The following is a 17,085-nucleotide window of genomic DNA, read 5'->3' on the forward strand; positions in this document are numbered from 1 at the left end:
GCAGGCAGCGGGAGAAGGAATAAGAGCTTCCATTTCGGACCACTGCTGCCACGCTACTGGCACCAGGCGGGACCTGCCCGGCTGGTATATGATTGATACATCATAGATCTGTTATGCATGCGCAATTGACACAGCTAATTACGTTTACTTTCAAGGGGAAAAAATCGGGAAACTTACTTTCTGGATGCGCCTCGTAGTAAGCTCAACAGAGTAGGTGACTCTAGGTCGTACTTAATTGTCCTGATGATGGAACTAATATTAATTCCCAAATGTTGGAAATGTTAAGTTAAAGAATACGCTGGAATACCCAAAAGTCAACTTCCACAGATGAAGAACTCAATGGTATATAACCCCACATTGCAATCACTACAAATGGATAACTTGATCGACAGAAGAAGGCAGTTTCATATAGCATTAAACTTATTCTGCATTATGCAGATAACATATTCAGAGGATATTCATGCAGTGGCAGCTCATGACTTCAAATGCAGGAGGTTGCATATTTTCAATAACAAAAATGTATTACTGTGGATCTCAGAGCTTTATAAAATGCACAATAAAATAATGGTTTTCAAACTAAGATGTTATTTAAGTAGGAAGATATCTAGAATGTTTTACTTGAAACTATATATCTCACCTATTTTAAGAGAAAATCCATTCTCCTATCCACGCAAATTTCTCAATTGGGATAGTGCTAACTTGTCATTTCTTCCTTCTAGAGCTACCCCTTTATTCATGTACAACTTCGAATCTTTAAAATTGTAGTTCTCATGAAGATATAGTCTTATAAGATAATTTCTGGCAAATGGTGATGATTAGGGGGTGGATGTTGATGAAAAGTCATCTTATTTTTCACATTAGCACGATGCCTATTAATATAGAAATCCTTTCTATGTTAATATCAACGTAAAAAATTACGTTGGAATATGTATGGGAAGACTTTCCTGTGTTAAATTTCAACGTACCTCGTTTACATGTTTCGACCTATTTATGGATCATCTTCAGAGTTCTTGAGTTCTGAAGAGACCCATAAATAGGTCGAAACATGTAAACGAGGTACGTTGAAATTTAACACAGGAAAGTCTTACCATACATATTCCGAAGTGATACGGTGTTAAAAGTTGTGTAATCAAGATGTGTAAAAAATTAATTTACCTTGCATTTTTTTACAGTTTTGAACTAATAGGTTATTTTTATATTTTTTCGGCATTTTTTTTTTGGTAAGTTTTAATACTTTGAAGAACTTTTAGACCATTTGGAATGGATTTTGCTTTCTTCTTACTGATAGGTCTGTTAAATTTTTTTTCTAAGCAAATAGGTCAGTAGTAATTACCTACTGAATAAGTGAATAACAGTGAAGTTCGAGTTTTATAGTTTGAAAGAAACTGTAAAGACAAACTCTCGTTCCACTGAAGGCTTCACCACACACAATGGAAGTAATATAAAATGATTGACAACAGCTTAGTTTAAGTGAGGTTTTTGACCACTACTGTTCTTTTGTCAGCACGAGGATGTCGTTAGAATTTGTTTGGAAGGGGGTAAGCTTTCAATGTGTTCTGAACAGGACGTTGTGTCCCCAACATGGTTTGGAAGGGATATCTACTGTAGTAGACAGTATTTTCAACACAAAGATTGCAAGAATGCACGCTGCACCCACAATTTGTTTTGTCATTCACACTCCCTCATCTGGTAACAAAAGTGAAGAACGGAAGGGGGAGGAGACAGAGAATGAAGGCACTGACATGGATTGAAACACTTTGTAAACGCTCATTAAAATCTATAGTTTTCCATTAAAACCTTCATTTTTTTTGCATGCCCTTTTCCTTTATCTTAGCCAAATTCCCGGAAGTTGCCTCCTCTCTCTGAGATTTACAGGGCAGTCATTGAAACAAGGTGACTAATTTTTAAAAAGTTGTGGTGCGAGTACTTTGAATAATATTTAAATGTCATTTTCTTTTAATTTCATGTAATTTTTCCTTTAGTTTAAGGGCATTTTAATGAACATTTTAAGTAGATTTTTAGGTCATCAATATCTGCCCCCTAGTGATGATAGAGGTGGCGATCATGATGGGGGTGGTAAATGAGAAGAAAAACCAATTATATATCTCTTTTGATTTAACAGATGGCGTTTGTCGCCTTAAATTCAGGAGATCCAAGATCCATTTTAGGCAAAGAAGTGAAGATGATTTTTTTTTTATTTGAGGATGGATCATCTATGTACCATATTGGCAGTAAAATTGGTGGACAGGATAGCCAATAGATTTTGCTTAGAGTGCTTTCACTCAGGACTGGGTTGTTTTATATGCTGTCCAACTATAGAATCAGATCTCCCCACAGTTTTACTTCCCATCCAAACTAAACCAAGATGAGATTTTTTTTTTTTCCAACTACAAGAACTTCACAATCACGACCACTGAAAACAAAGAACTTTGTAAGCGTGTTTCTTCCCTCATGTTTGTATTAAGTTATTTTACAGCAGGCCTAATGTCATAATGATTATTTTTGACAATGTCCAGAGTAGCACTGTCAATCCACAGATATCGATATGAAATTTAGAAATCTTCTCACTATTCGTGAGCTGCCACAAGGGACAAAGAGTACTTAACCATATAAATGTTTACAAGTTCAGTGAACCATTAATTTTGTTTTGACAATGAAAGTCCTACAAGTACATAGCTGCAAATACATTTTGTGACTGGTGGAAATATACCTAGTTTTAGAGAGGCAAGTGTTACAAAAAAGTAAAGAATGCTATTGAACTTGGTTTCATTTCGAATATAGGTGATGCTTCAGGAGAGCAATTGATCCTTTCAATGCAGCTGAAGTTACAATCGGAATAATAGATGTAGGTATTCCAAGCCTCTTAAACACATCTTTCATGAAGAGAGTAGCGGTACCTCTTGCTCCAACCAGAAGTCCGATTACTTTAAGCTCTTCTAGCTGGTACTTTTGGAGGTAATATGGAATGGTAGAATTGTATGTTCGCTATAAAGTACTGCATGAATTTTTGCAAGTATCTATAGGATTTCCCCTCTTCATGTCCATATTTTGTTCTTGAAAATCAGTGTTTTACAATAATGCTAACATGGAGTCCAGGTTTCATTATTATAAATGCGAAAAATTATAATGCATTACATCATAAATTCAAAACCTGAAAGCAATTTTCTAAAACATAACATAAAATAAAAGAGGCAGTTATAAGTGAAATCATATACGTAAAGTAAATATTCCTGAAGAAAATTAATAACGAGATTAAAGTGGTATTAACATGTAATAAGAATGCCTGACAGTAGTTTACCAAGGGCAATTATGAAGTGGGAGGTAGGAGAAAGAAGAAGTTTTAATTAGAAGTTCCCTATCACTTTTTTCAAAATTTATACATCACTTACTATTCTTCGTACACTCAGAAATTTCAATTTTCTAGAATTCGAGATCCTTGTGGTCTGCCTATGTTATTGGTCTGATATTTACTTACTTACTTACAAATGGCTTTTAAGGAACCCAAAGGTTCATTGCCACCCTCACATAAGCCCGCCATCGGTCCCTATCCTGTGCAAGATTAATCCAATCTCTATCATCATATCCCATCTCCCTCAAATCCATTTTAATATTATCCTCCCATCTACGTCTCGGCCTCCCTAAAGGTCTTTTTCCCTCCGGTCTCCCAACTAACACTCTATATGCATTTCTGGATTCGCCCATACGTGCTACATGCCCTGCCCATCTCAAACGTCTGGATTTAATGTTCCTAATTATGTCAGGTGAAGAATACAATGCGTGCAGTTCTGCATTGTGTAACTTTCTCCATTCTCCTGTAATTTCATCCCGCTTAGCCCTAAATATTTTCCTAAGCACCTTATTCTCAAACACCCTTAACCTATGTTCCTCTCTCAGAGTGAGAGTCCAAGTTTCACAACCATACAGAAGAACCGGTAATATAACTGTTTTATAAATTCTAACTTTCAGATTATTGGTCTGATATTTATTAAAAAAAAAAATAATGAAATATTTCTTGACAGAAGAAAATCTCAGCACTGAAAAAATTCCTAATAAATAAATAATACAACAAACTACCAAGTAGAAGAGGAGGTCCATGGTTTGTCCACAAATGGGTCTTCAAGGCGCATTGACATCATCGCTATCCCGACAAGATCAACAAGCGGATTCATAATTGATCCAACTGTAAGGATGGAAATGTACGAAAATGAACCTGCTGAGGTACATCAGGAAAAATGCGACATATACGACCCCACTATACCATATTATAAGGAAAAATATCATCTAACGTCAATAGAAGTTACTGGATTACTAATTGGGGCTAGAGAAACCATCACAAAAAGATTCGCGCATTTTTGTAAGCAGTTTGGTCTAGGACAAACTCTTGTCACTAAAGTATCTATGTCTGCAGTGAAGGGATCTATAAAAATCCTAAGAAACCATCTCTACAGTTATACAGATTGATCTCTTTGCTATGGCGATCTGCTCACTTAAGTTGGGTCTTGCAAATAGACGACTGTGATCACCCAATAGCTAATAGATACTAGGAAATTTTATGTTCCTTCTGGAATTAATGATGTTTTGTTTAGTCTTTTCCAATTATTTCTAATTGTGCTATTTCTTATTCTTTTTCTTCTCCATTGTTTTCTTTTTTTTTTCTATTATAACAAAAATTTTATGGTAAGCTTTGACTTCTAGGGAGCCTTCACTTGGAGGAAGCTGAATAAAATTTATTCGAAATAAAAAAAGGACATAAAGGTGTATAAAATATCACTTCCTTTTCATCAAATAATTAAACAGTTGTATGTAGTAACATGTAGAATTTGCCTACAATACCATGTAGCTCACATATAAACAAAATCCGAAAAACATTAAACTGAGATATCTATATGGTCTATGAAGTTCTTGAGGCATTTTATTGAAAAAACGTTAATCTGGATAATATTCTGTGGAGTATTACTGTAATATCTTAATAGAAGATTAAATTTTCACCAAAATATTTATAAATCTGACATGATATTATAGTAACTTCATAGCCTTTCTTTTTTGTCATACGCAAGTGCTTGTCTTCTGTCACGATGACTACATGAACAGGGTCCAACTAGAGCTACAGGGTGATGCGGAGAAATGGGAAAATTCCAAACGAATTTAAGGAATGAAAGTGAAAACTTGAATTTAACAATGAAAATTACTTACATGTTATGCTTACTTAATTACTTACTGGCTTTTAAGGAACCCGGAGGTTCATTGCCGCCCTCACATAAGCCCGCCATTGGTCCCTATCCTGAGCAAGATTAAGCCATTCTCTATCATATCCCATCTCCCTCAAATCCATTTTAATATTATCTTCCCACCTACGTCTCGGCCTCCCTAAAGGTCTTTTTCCCAACTAAGACTCTATATGCATTTCTGGAATCGCCCATATGTGCTACATGCCCTGCCCATCTCAAACGTCTGGATTTAATGTTCCCAATTATGTCAGGTGAAGAATACAATGCGTGCAGTTCTGTGTTGTGTAACTTTCTCCATTCTCCTGTAACTTCATCCCTATCAGCTCCAAATATTTTCCTAAGCACCTTATTCTCAAACACCCTGAACCTATGTTCCTCTCTCAAAGTGAGAGTCCAAGTTTCACAACTATAAAGAACAACCGGTAATATAACTGTTTTATAAATTCTAACTTTCAGATTTTTTGACAGCAGACTGGATGATAAAAAACTTCTCAATCGAATAATGACAGGCATTTTCTATATTTATTCTGTGTTTAATTTCCTCCCGAGTATCATTTATATTTGTTACTGTTGCTCCAAGATATTTGAACTTCTCCACCTCTTCAAAAGATAAATTTCCAAGTTTTACATTTCCATTTCGTACAATATTCTCGTCACGAGACATAATCATATACTTTGTCTTTTCGGGATTATGCTATTATGAAATAACATTAATGTTTTTTTATCCCCTGATTGAGTTTCTGACTGATATGTACATCTATTATCAGGCAGTATATCTCACTTGACGATATGTGTCAGAGGAAGAACAATTGTTTGTATGCATCTGAAGTCTGACTAGTGTAATATGTAATTAGTCGGCGATGGAGGGGGAAAGGAACTGGCCACCCTACCCCATTATCTCCTGGCCTAGTTGCCTCATAAGTGTTGCCTTCTTGGTATCACATGTGAGGTTCAGACTTGTCTTCGGACAGTTGACTAAACAACAACATTATTTTTTTCTTAAAGATCACATCGCTAAGGTATAGATAATTTCTTCTTGCATATTCCATCAGTCTGTTTTGGAAATTCTGAATTGTATTGTATTATATTCTATGTATTTATTAACATTCCATAGTATTCATACAGTGCTTACAGCTAGAATATGGAACAAGTCAAAAAACTTAATACTATTATAAAGTCTTAATTTACAGTCACAGTCTAGATGAAATATATACAGACGAGATTTACAATACAGTCAACTAGTACAACACAAAGTTTTAGTATCAATTTCATGAAGCGCTATTGAATATCATGAATTCACCTACAGAAGGCGTGGGAAATTAGGTACTTCTTTAATTTGGTCCTAAATAATTTTATGTTTTGAGTTTCATTTTTTATATCGATAAGGAGGCTATTAAAAATTTTTACTGCCATATAACACACTCCTTTTTGATAGCACGATAGACTTGCCGATGAAGTATGAAAGTCATTTTTTTGACGTGCATTTATGCTATCAACTGTTGAATTAGTTACAAAGTTTTCACGATTACATACGAGACAGATTATTAATGAAAAGATATACTGACAAGCCACGGGAATTATATGTGGTTTTTTTAAATAGTCCTACACGATTCCCTAGATTTGGCATCTACTATTATTCTAATTACTCATTTTTGTAATAGAAATATACTGTTACTATCTGTGGAATTTCCCCAGAATATTATTCCAAAACTCATTACCCAGTGGAAGTATGCAAAGTATACTGTTTTTAAGGTATCGATATTCAAGGCTGGGCAGTATTTGAAATACGTATTTGAACTACATTTGTATTTTGTAATTTGTAAGGATTTTCGAAAGTATTGTGTATTTTGTATTTAAATACATAAAAGTGAAGTATTTTGTATTTCAAATACTCAAAATACTTTTTTCTTCTTCTTGTTCTTCAAGTTTTGGATTTGGATTTGAAGAATGAACTTTTGTCTTATTTGCCTACCCATTTCAGTTGTGCTAGCCATACACTTAGTTTTCTTGCCACAACTGATTTCCTTAATGCCATGAAGAAATCTCAAACAGCATCAAGGATCCAACACCCAACACTTGCTAAATGTTTAGCATTATACAATGCGTCTAGGAGACTCAAATACTCAGAAATTATATCAGATGTCTTGAAATATTCATTAAAGTTTCCTTGCTCAACTCGATGGAATTCTCTTTATGACTCAATCTCTCAAATATTGCAATTCAAACATGATATAAACAGTAGGCCTATATGTGAAAAACTGGGACTGCCAACCTTCAAAGATGTTGAATTTCAGTACCTTGAAGAATAGTGTGCAGTTCTGAAACCCATTGCCGTAGCCATTAATTTAATACAAAATGAGAAGACGTGCTATTACGGCCAACTTTTGTCCACATTAAATTCCCTTAAAAACAGATTACATATTCTGTTACCTAGCAATCTATGCCATCTATTCCAAGTAACTCCATTCCTAATAAGTTCACTTTCATCAAGATTTAAAGCAATGTTTGATCTGATCCCAGAAGCAAATTAAGCTATTTTGGCAACTTGCTTCCACCCATCATTTAAGATGAGATGGCTACCTGACACTGCCTCACCAAATGATAAGAAGAGGATACAGAATATGTGTGTGAAATCAACTGAGGAGTTATCTGCTACATCTTTGGTCAGTTCAGATGAGGAAGACGATGAAAACAATTTTTATGTTTTCAACTCAAGTAAAACAGACTTTGAAAAGCAAAAAGAAAAGAACTTGTCTGCTGAGGAGTATGAGCTCATACAATTCTTCAAGGGAGAACCCTGTGCACTCTAGAGAATTACCCATAGTGAAACAAGCTTTTATAAATATAATACAAGTTTGTGTTCCTCTGCGCCTGTAGAAAGACTGTTCTGTTTTGCAGGATTCATTCACAAGCATGGGGATCCTTATCTGACGAACTTTTTGAGGAATTGGTTGTTTTCAAAGGGAGCAGTAATTATTCATATATAGCATAATTTCATTGCTGACTGGGAAAAGGAAGAATGTTCAGTTACAGTGTTTATATAAAACTTCAAGGTAAAAATACTTTTAATGTTAATATAATATTTTAGATTTTCAGTAATATTCTTATTTCTTTAGGCCTATATAATGTATCGAGTATTTGAAATACAAATGTATTTTGAGTATTTGAAATACAAATGTATTTTGGTTAGTTTTTTAAAAGTATTTTGTATTTGTATTTGAAATACTTGGATGTCAGTATTTTGCCCAGTCCTGTTGATATTTACTATCTTTTGCATGGATCTAATAGCAAAACAAGTTGAATTTAGTTTGGGGGTAATTTCTTTAATATGATTTTTTTCAATTTAACACATTATCGATTTTTAAGCCAAGAAATTTGGTTGTTGTTGTTTCTAATAGGGATGTATTGTTAATTATTGCGCTAGAAATTTGCGACGTTCAATTTGGACAGGATTTAAATTGAATTATGTTAGTTTTGTTACAATTTAATACCAATTTATTAACTGTATTTTGGTTAGTTTTTTTTTTTTAAGTATTTTGTATTTGTATTTCAAATACAATTATTTAAAGTATTTTGTATTTGTATTTGAAATACTTGGATGTCAGTATTTTGTCCAGCCCTGTTGATATTTACTATCTTTTGCATAGACCTAATAGCAAAACAAGTTGAATTTAGTTTGGGGGTAATTTCTTTAATATGATTTTTTTCAATTTAACACATTATCGATTTTTAAGCCAAGAAATTTGGTTGTTGTTGTTTCTAATAGGGATGTATTGTTAATTATTGCGCTAGAAATTTGCGACGTTCAATTTGGACAGGATTTAAATTGAATTATGTTAGTTTTGTTACAATTTAATACCAATTTATTGACTCAGAACCAGTCACATAGTTTGAAGAGAATTTCCTCTGTTGAAGATTGGAATGTGTTGGAGTTATTGGCTGTAATTACTATACTTGTGTCATCTGCAAATAATATGGGACGACTTACATCTTTTATTAGGGGGATAAGATCATTTATAAATACTAGAAAAAGTAGGGGGCCTAATATTGATCCTTGAGGAATTCCATTTTTAATAGTTCCCCATGTCGATGCAGATTTCATAACACTTTAGCAGGGATGTTAGTGATTTCCTCTTCAATCCACCTTCTCAGCTTGTCAGTGGTTGCAGGATGAGTGCAGTACAAAAATTCTCGAGATATCAGTTATTTACAACAGACCTAGTTGATAATTTAATATGGTCAATTACTACTATAAAACACTATCAGCTTAACTATGCTTCACGTGGTACTGGAATGTTTCTTTTATAAGAAAATTTATTATGTATATTATACGTTTATATCTGTGTACATGTATGCAAAAAATTACAACAGAGTGATATTTCAATATTCTTTTGATTTACATTGAGATAAAATGTAACATTAAAAATTAAAATAGATATAAGTGGAAATTATTTATTCAATATGATTACAATAAATGGCATTATTTACAGTATCAGTGCAGTCTAATCTATTGGCGTGTTACCATTTTCCGTGCACAGTTGGTACTAATGGCTGTGGGTGAAGTGTCTGTGTTGGGATAAATCTGAATAAACCATGTTCCTGCCACTCACACGCAATAACTAACTTTATTGTTACTAACTAGACATGAAAATACACCTTCTCTTTGTTTTGGAAATACTTTTCACAATTTCTCTTAATAAATAAATATACCATGTTGAATCTTTCGTACACTACTTTTAACACTTGAATATAAATAATTACGTAAGCATGTGCGGCTTACAACTGTTTCGGTGCTACTTGACACCATTCTCAAAGCCTTCTGTGTCTCGGCATCATCTCAACTTCGCCGCCTGATTTCACCCAATTTCTTGGAATCGAAGTTCTTTTGGAAAGATCCATCTAGCATAAAAGACGTGGTAGGTTGTTCAGGTTAGACGAGAGCTTACAAATTAGTTTTCACGTCAATGCACTCCCGTTATGGGAAATGGAACTGACCAATCAGCAATCAGTCTCTTTCACTGATAGCATTTGCGTCTTCAGTTCAGTAGCACTCATTGTCGGCACCAGTCAGTTCTTTTTCTTTTTTACTTTTTTTTTTCCTCTTGTACAGAGGAAGGACCCGAAGACTTACACTGCAGCCTGAGGCTTTTGTGCTTACCACTCCTTTCCTATGAATGATTGGATAGCTGAACAGCTGCGCTCTTGCACAAGTACAGCACACCACACAGTGAACTTAACTCGGGATGTGGTATGGATGATGATATGTGAATTAATGATGGCGAAATGAGTCTGAGGTCCAACACCGAAAGTTACTCAGCAATTCTGCTTCAATTGGTTGAGGGAAAACCCCAGTAAAAACCCCAACCAAGATTTGAACCAGGCCCGATTGTTTCACAGTCAGACATGCTAATCATTACTCCATAACTCATATTCTATGTGTGTTTTCCTGTTCAAGTGATTATCCAACTTCAAACAGAGAAACTTTGTGCTCATAGATCCTTTGATATCAATTCAGTTTCATCTAACATCACTGAAAGGAAACTGAGCACCATATGTAGATAGGCTATACAGAATGCGAAAAAGAAATTTCGAAGCTACAACTTATCTAATTTCGCATAAATTTACATTTTATAATTGAACAACTAGGTACAAAATAAGACAAGTCTTCTTATACACATTATAAAATACCATTAGTGAAAATCAGCTTGCTTTTAATCAACCTACTACAACTGTCTATTAGTAGAGGATCTGAAGGTACCTATGCTACGCAAAAAATAAGGCGTGATATTTAATAGTTTCGTTAATCACGAGACTGCATACTCAGAAACAGATATAATTTCAATTTACTATCAACTAGGCCTATTTCTACAGATTTCATTAAATTACCAAATTGCACTATAAGATTAGCCTACATAGGTTCAAAATATTAATAACATAAAATGACGTACGAATTCATGAGCTGTAACGCCCTACAAGTGTAATCTACTTTTCAAGTTATGATACCGTACAAATCGTAGGCCTACACATTGACGTACAAAGAGCAGTTGCAGGAATTTAGGTAAAGACAATACCGTAAATGTCCATGTGGTTTAGGTCTACATTATTGTTAACAGTAATAACGAATACGTAATTTTTTTAAGCTTTAATAAAAGTTTTACACTGCCGAAAATTAGAAAAGTGTACGAACAGAAAACAAATATCGGATAAAAGTAGGTCTACTATCTTCAACTTGTTAGTTCTAAGTCTGGCTGTACTAACAGAAGCCATATAGTCTTGTATTATCTTATTTAACTTAATATAAATTCATGTCACAAAATGCAACTAAATGTTCAGTCTCAATACTAACTCATCAAAATCATAACATTTAGGACAACAATATGTACATCAAGAAAAGAGGAAGTGAAATGTCAATCCAACAATCACACTATAGAAATTATGTTTACAATTCCACCCCCAATTCAACGATTAATACACGCACATATGTACATATAATGTAAATTCAAATACTGCGAATAAAAAATCCTCAAGCAATGACACAATAAAGAATCTAAAAACGATAAACAATCAATTCATAATGAGTGTCATGATATCCTATTATTATAAGTGTATTTAAGTTCACGGTTCTATCTACATTCATTTCTACTATTTTATTTATCATCATAACAATATTTATATACAAGTAAGCTTCGTCAACAAGTAAACAAATACTGAACATCTAACCTAGAAGATATAAATCATTACGTCTGGGACGCTATCCAAATAGACCAATCACTTATGAAGTTACTAGATTTCAATCTAGTAAGGTATTCTAAAAGGTTATCACTCATTTGAGTAAAACAGTTACTGTCAAATTATGGTTATATTATTCAAATAATGCAATAAATTAACTTGTTTCTTACTAGTTGATTACCACTTACACTGTTTGGGCCTGCGACCAGATCCAGGTCCAGGACTTCTCACGACATGGCTGAAGTCCTTTGGCATTTTGTCTCTATCTCTAATTTCGTTTTCTGCTTTCAGGCGCGCTTGGAGATTTAATATCTTACTTTCCAATGAAGCACTAGACATTTTGTATAAAACAACAGCATTAACAGCCTACAGCAACAGAGCCGAGCTGTATATGGTGCTGCTCTCTACCGATACATTGTTCAATATACTTAACAATAAACAAAAAAGAATCGCTTCGGATCTGGCAGTGTTCGGAAATGAAGTAGTTTCCAATGATCCACTATTCTAGGCAACAAATTTTGTGCTATACACCTTATTTTATAGTACTAAAGACCTTTGCTGATTTTTATGTAATAAAGAGTTTATCATGATCTTTACATAGTTAAATTTTGTATATATACTGTAGAGAAAAACGCGTATAAACGATATCCTATTTTATAATCTTTGTTCTGAATGTTTTCTACAGCTTCGCCGTTGTTCGCAATCGCAACCTTGGCGCTTTCTGCAATCATTGGTTTTCTGTCCGCCTTTCCGAAACTTTCTGCAAGGATAGACAATTTTGTGGCACAAAAATTTACAATTTAGATATTTAAGAAAGAGAGAAATGCGTACACTGGCGTAGGAAAGTTTGAGATCTTGTCTCAGATCAACAGTTTTTACTGTAAGATATATCAATATCAATGGTTTTGTCCTCTTTAGGGCAACATACCAATCCAGGGATATTTAGGTAAATTAATTTTTGTTTTACGCATCTGAAAATCAAACCAAAGACAAAACACCACGTACTACCGCTACCCGCTATATGTTGCGACCACTCTTGCGACCCGCTGCATATTGGTCTGTGAACGACTGTCTAAACTACGTGGCCGCTATTGTACGTAGTTGTATGTTGTGTACATAACCTTAAATTAATTGCATGACATTCTGTAAATGGGAAAGAATATAAACGTTTGAATATATTAAAAAAAAAAAGGTGAGAAACCAATAGGTTCACGTGTACGTTTGTCAATTGTAGCTTATTTTAAATGTTGAACTTAATAGTGACGATATGATAGGAAATGGTTATAATTCCACTTCCATCTGTTATTTGTAATATAAATGTAATAATTTTGATTAGGCCTACATGTAACAAAATTTTATTATTATGTTTCGAAATTCTCTGTTGCAGGAAGATAATTGCATAACGTTAATTCGCAAAAATTCAGAATGAGGAGAGCTAATGGAAGTGGACATTACTACCAACCACTTCCACAATATAGTGGAGGAGATACATTAGAACAGGAGAATGATGCAATGACTGATGAACTAAAGGATAAAGTGCGGATGCTAAAATCGCTATCATTGGATATTGGTGATGAAGTAAAATATCAAGATAAATTATTGCGTGAAATGGATGATGACTTTGAGAAGACTGGTGGATTTTTAGGAAATACAATGAACAGAGTGTTACGACTTGCAAAAGGCAGACATAATTATTATATTCTTTACCTGTTTGTATTTTCAATTGTTGTGTTTTTTGTATTATATCTTGTTATAAAGTTCAGATAGGGATTGAAATGTTTTAACAGAAGTGAGTATTTTTGTATATTATTAATATTGTAATAGATAATTTTCTCTATTGGAACACATGTTTATGTAACTATATTATGCTATGGTATTAAATTTTGAGGTAGGCCTACGAAAGCGAAAGCTGTGTTGTAACCATATTTTCATGAATGATTCATATAATTATCGTCCGCACTTGATATAGGCCTATATTATATTTTATGCTGAACATCTAAGTAAAACTGGACTTTATTTCTCACTGACATTATACAAACACAAGTAATAATGAATGTTTAGATAAAATGTTGATTCATGTCAACTTTAATGTGTCCTTTTTTTTTATTTTGGCAATCTGGTCACCCTAAAATAGCATAATTTTTTATATACATTTAAGTTACTATAACTTGCAGAATATGAAGAAACATTTTCAGTAATAGCGTTAAAATACAAGGATGTACACACACAAACAGAAAAGATGCCATAATCACTTTGATATTTTCCTAAGTTTCTAAATCATGTAAGTTTTTTCCAATCTCAAACTTTGTAGGCCTATAGATCTTAAGCTCGGTTTAATAGTAACAAATTTAAAATTTTTAATGTTTTTGCATGATCTTTTTTGTTTTGTTTTATTGTTATTGTAAACGTTATTGTTTTGTCCGAATGAATGTTAATTTGTTTTTTCGCTGTATGTATACATATTCCTGGTAGTGTGGAAGAGAAGGCCTAATGGCCTTAACACCACCAAAATAAATAAATTTATTATTATTATTATTATTATTAATTAAATCCAACTTCATACCAAAATTTCAACTAATACAATAATAAATATAATCCACCTCCACCAAATCATAAACAGCATCTTGACCTGAAATAATTTCTAAAAACAAATCAAGAAAATTATTAAACCACCTTATTACAGCGAATTAAACTATAAATCAATCATTAACTACTAAAATCACGCAAAAACTTGCATATAAAATCATTTAAAAGCAAATAAATACCTTTAAGAATAAGTAAAACTCGTTAAGTAACCAACATATATAACAAAAAATGGGCCAACAACAAAAATTAAATTAATATTAAAACCAAGAAAGAAAAATCTAATTTTCCACAAATTTAATTATTTCAAGTAAATAAGAGTAATGTTTTAAATAAAGATTTAATATTTAACTGTATAACTCATGTTCATTATTTATGCACATATTACATTAAAATTGTGGATATTTACAGAAATAATTATTTAATTATACGAGGGTTATTTCATAAATCATGGCAACTATATTGTATCAGCCAATAATGCTGCAGGAATAGGAATTCACTATATGCGATTGAAGGTCACTGGAATGTGCTTCGCAATGTTAGTACCAAATAGGGTCTGGGTAGAGGAGACAATGAGGAAGGAACATTGAAAGATAAGTAAATAGAAATCAGTTTTATTATGCATAAAAAGAAACAAAGTACATTATTCACAGCTAACACCCTTCAAAAAAATCCTCCAAGGCTTCCACACATCTTTGCCAACGACGCAGGCATTGAATACCATCAGCTATGTGCGATTCATCTTTGTGTACCACCTCTCATCGAAACGCTGTTAAGATCTCCCTGTTTGCAAACTGCTTCCCACACAGTGGCTTTTTCAATTGCAGATGATATCAAAGTCAGGTGAGTAGGGAGGATGTTCCAAGATCTCCCACCCTCACTGCTGCAATGGTTCTTGTAGCTCAGAATGACACTGACGAGCATTTCTGCCTGAAAAACTGCAATTTTCATGTATGACCGTTGTTCAACTTTACTTACATCCATCTTGGAGCACAGTAACTAGCACACTAACTTTTGGACCAACATAAAAAAAAAAAGGAGATATAGCCTATAAGATGATCATGCTTCAGCCACATTGTAATCTCGGATCCCAGAGAAGAGATTTCTGCACACAATTATAATGTCATAATTAGCTAACTATCCATGCAAAGTATATCTAAGTCAATGAAATCGAATATGTGAAGCAATTGAGACACATTACATTCAAAGATTTTTCCGCAAAATAATTATAACATTGTTTCATCATAATACATAGAGAGATGAGGGGAAAATTGGAAAGAAAGAAGGGTCTACAGTAGGACCTTGTTCATCTGACCCTCATCAATCCGGATAATTTTTTTTGTCTCAGACTATATTGTAAATTTTATTAGTTACAACAATGTAATTTATTCCTCACAACAATAATTCCTTTCTACAATTCGCCTTAAACGCTCTCGGCAACAATTGGATCATCACTCAACACAGTATTCGTTATAGCACTCCACCGACGACAATGACAGTTTACTTGGATTATTACGCACAACAATGAACTGTTAATCTTAACTAATATTTACAAAGCACTATTTACAAATCAGAACTACCAGTTCTCAGTTCACAGTTCTTCTATCTCAGTCACTCGAGTTCACAGTATCTCGAACCACAGACCTTCAGAGACAGTTCACTGTACTCGAACTCGGGTCCCTCCAACTGCGGTCCACTGCACTCGAACTCAGGTCCCTCCAACTGCGGTCCACTGCACTCGAACTCAGGCCTTCGGATGCTGACGCAGATGCGGACGCACACTCGAGTCGAACTCTGGCTTGCTTGCTCTGGCTTACTCACTGACGGAATAACTGAAAACTCTGAAGACTCTGTCTAGTTCGCTGGCGCCTGCTCTTTTATAGCAAAATCATAGTTGCGAGAACCTTCTACAGGTGTGTAGAGAATTATCTCAATATCTCTACATCGACAGACGTCTGGAATAATCGGGAAGGTCGTTCCACATCCACTGCGTAGCAGCTGCGCGCGCAGACTCGTCGCGTGACGTAATACACCCTCTCTCCCTTCTCTCCACCGCGCGACGTCACCCAATGTTCCGTGGAGCCCGTGCGATCTGCTTTCTTGCGGGACGCTGGTCGTGAGTTCGATTCTCACGTCGCTGTCACATTGCCCCCTCCTTAGGGCTGCTCGTCCCGGGCAGTCCCTTGGTAGGCTGCTAATCGGTCCAGATGCACCACCATCATCTTCCCTCGAGGTTGTCGCTGGATCCGGTACACCACGTCGTTGATCCGGGTCACCACGCGGTATGGTCCATCCCAGGCACGCTGCAGCTTTGGTGATTTCCCTTTGGTCCTGGTAGGTCGATACAGCCACACCAGGTCGCCCTCCTGGAATCCTGCAGAGTTGGCTAATCTGTCGTAGCGCACCTTCATCCTGTCGCTGGCCATCTTGAGGTGCTCTCTGGCCAGTTGGTGAATTCCATTCAACTTCTCGGTGAGTTCTGCCACATAGTCAGTCGCTGGCTGGTCGGCGCTGGGTGGCGTGCCAAACAGCAGATCACAGGGCA

At 34.7% G+C, this 17,085-nt stretch overlaps 1 protein-coding gene across 2 annotated transcripts in view; it reads right to left on the reverse strand.

Moving 5' to 3' along the window:
- The window catches only part of LOC138709519 (dual specificity mitogen-activated protein kinase kinase 7-like), a 94,435-nt gene extending 82,067 nt beyond the window's left edge, over positions 1 to 12,368 (reverse strand). For both annotated transcript variants that reach the window (XM_069840342.1, XM_069840343.1), the window contains exon 1: positions 12,146 to 12,368. In XM_069840342.1, the coding sequence (XP_069696443.1) occupies positions 12,146 to 12,296 (151 nt within the window). In that variant the 5' untranslated portion in view covers positions 12,297 to 12,368. The remainder of the gene's footprint in view (positions 1 to 12,145) is intronic.
- Positions 12,369 to 17,085: the final 4,717 nt, after the last annotated feature.

Source organism: Periplaneta americana, chromosome 11 (genome assembly GCF_040183065.1).
Source record: "Periplaneta americana isolate PAMFEO1 chromosome 11, P.americana_PAMFEO1_priV1, whole genome shotgun sequence".
Lineage (NCBI taxonomy): Eukaryota > Metazoa > Arthropoda > Insecta > Blattodea > Blattidae > Periplaneta > Periplaneta americana.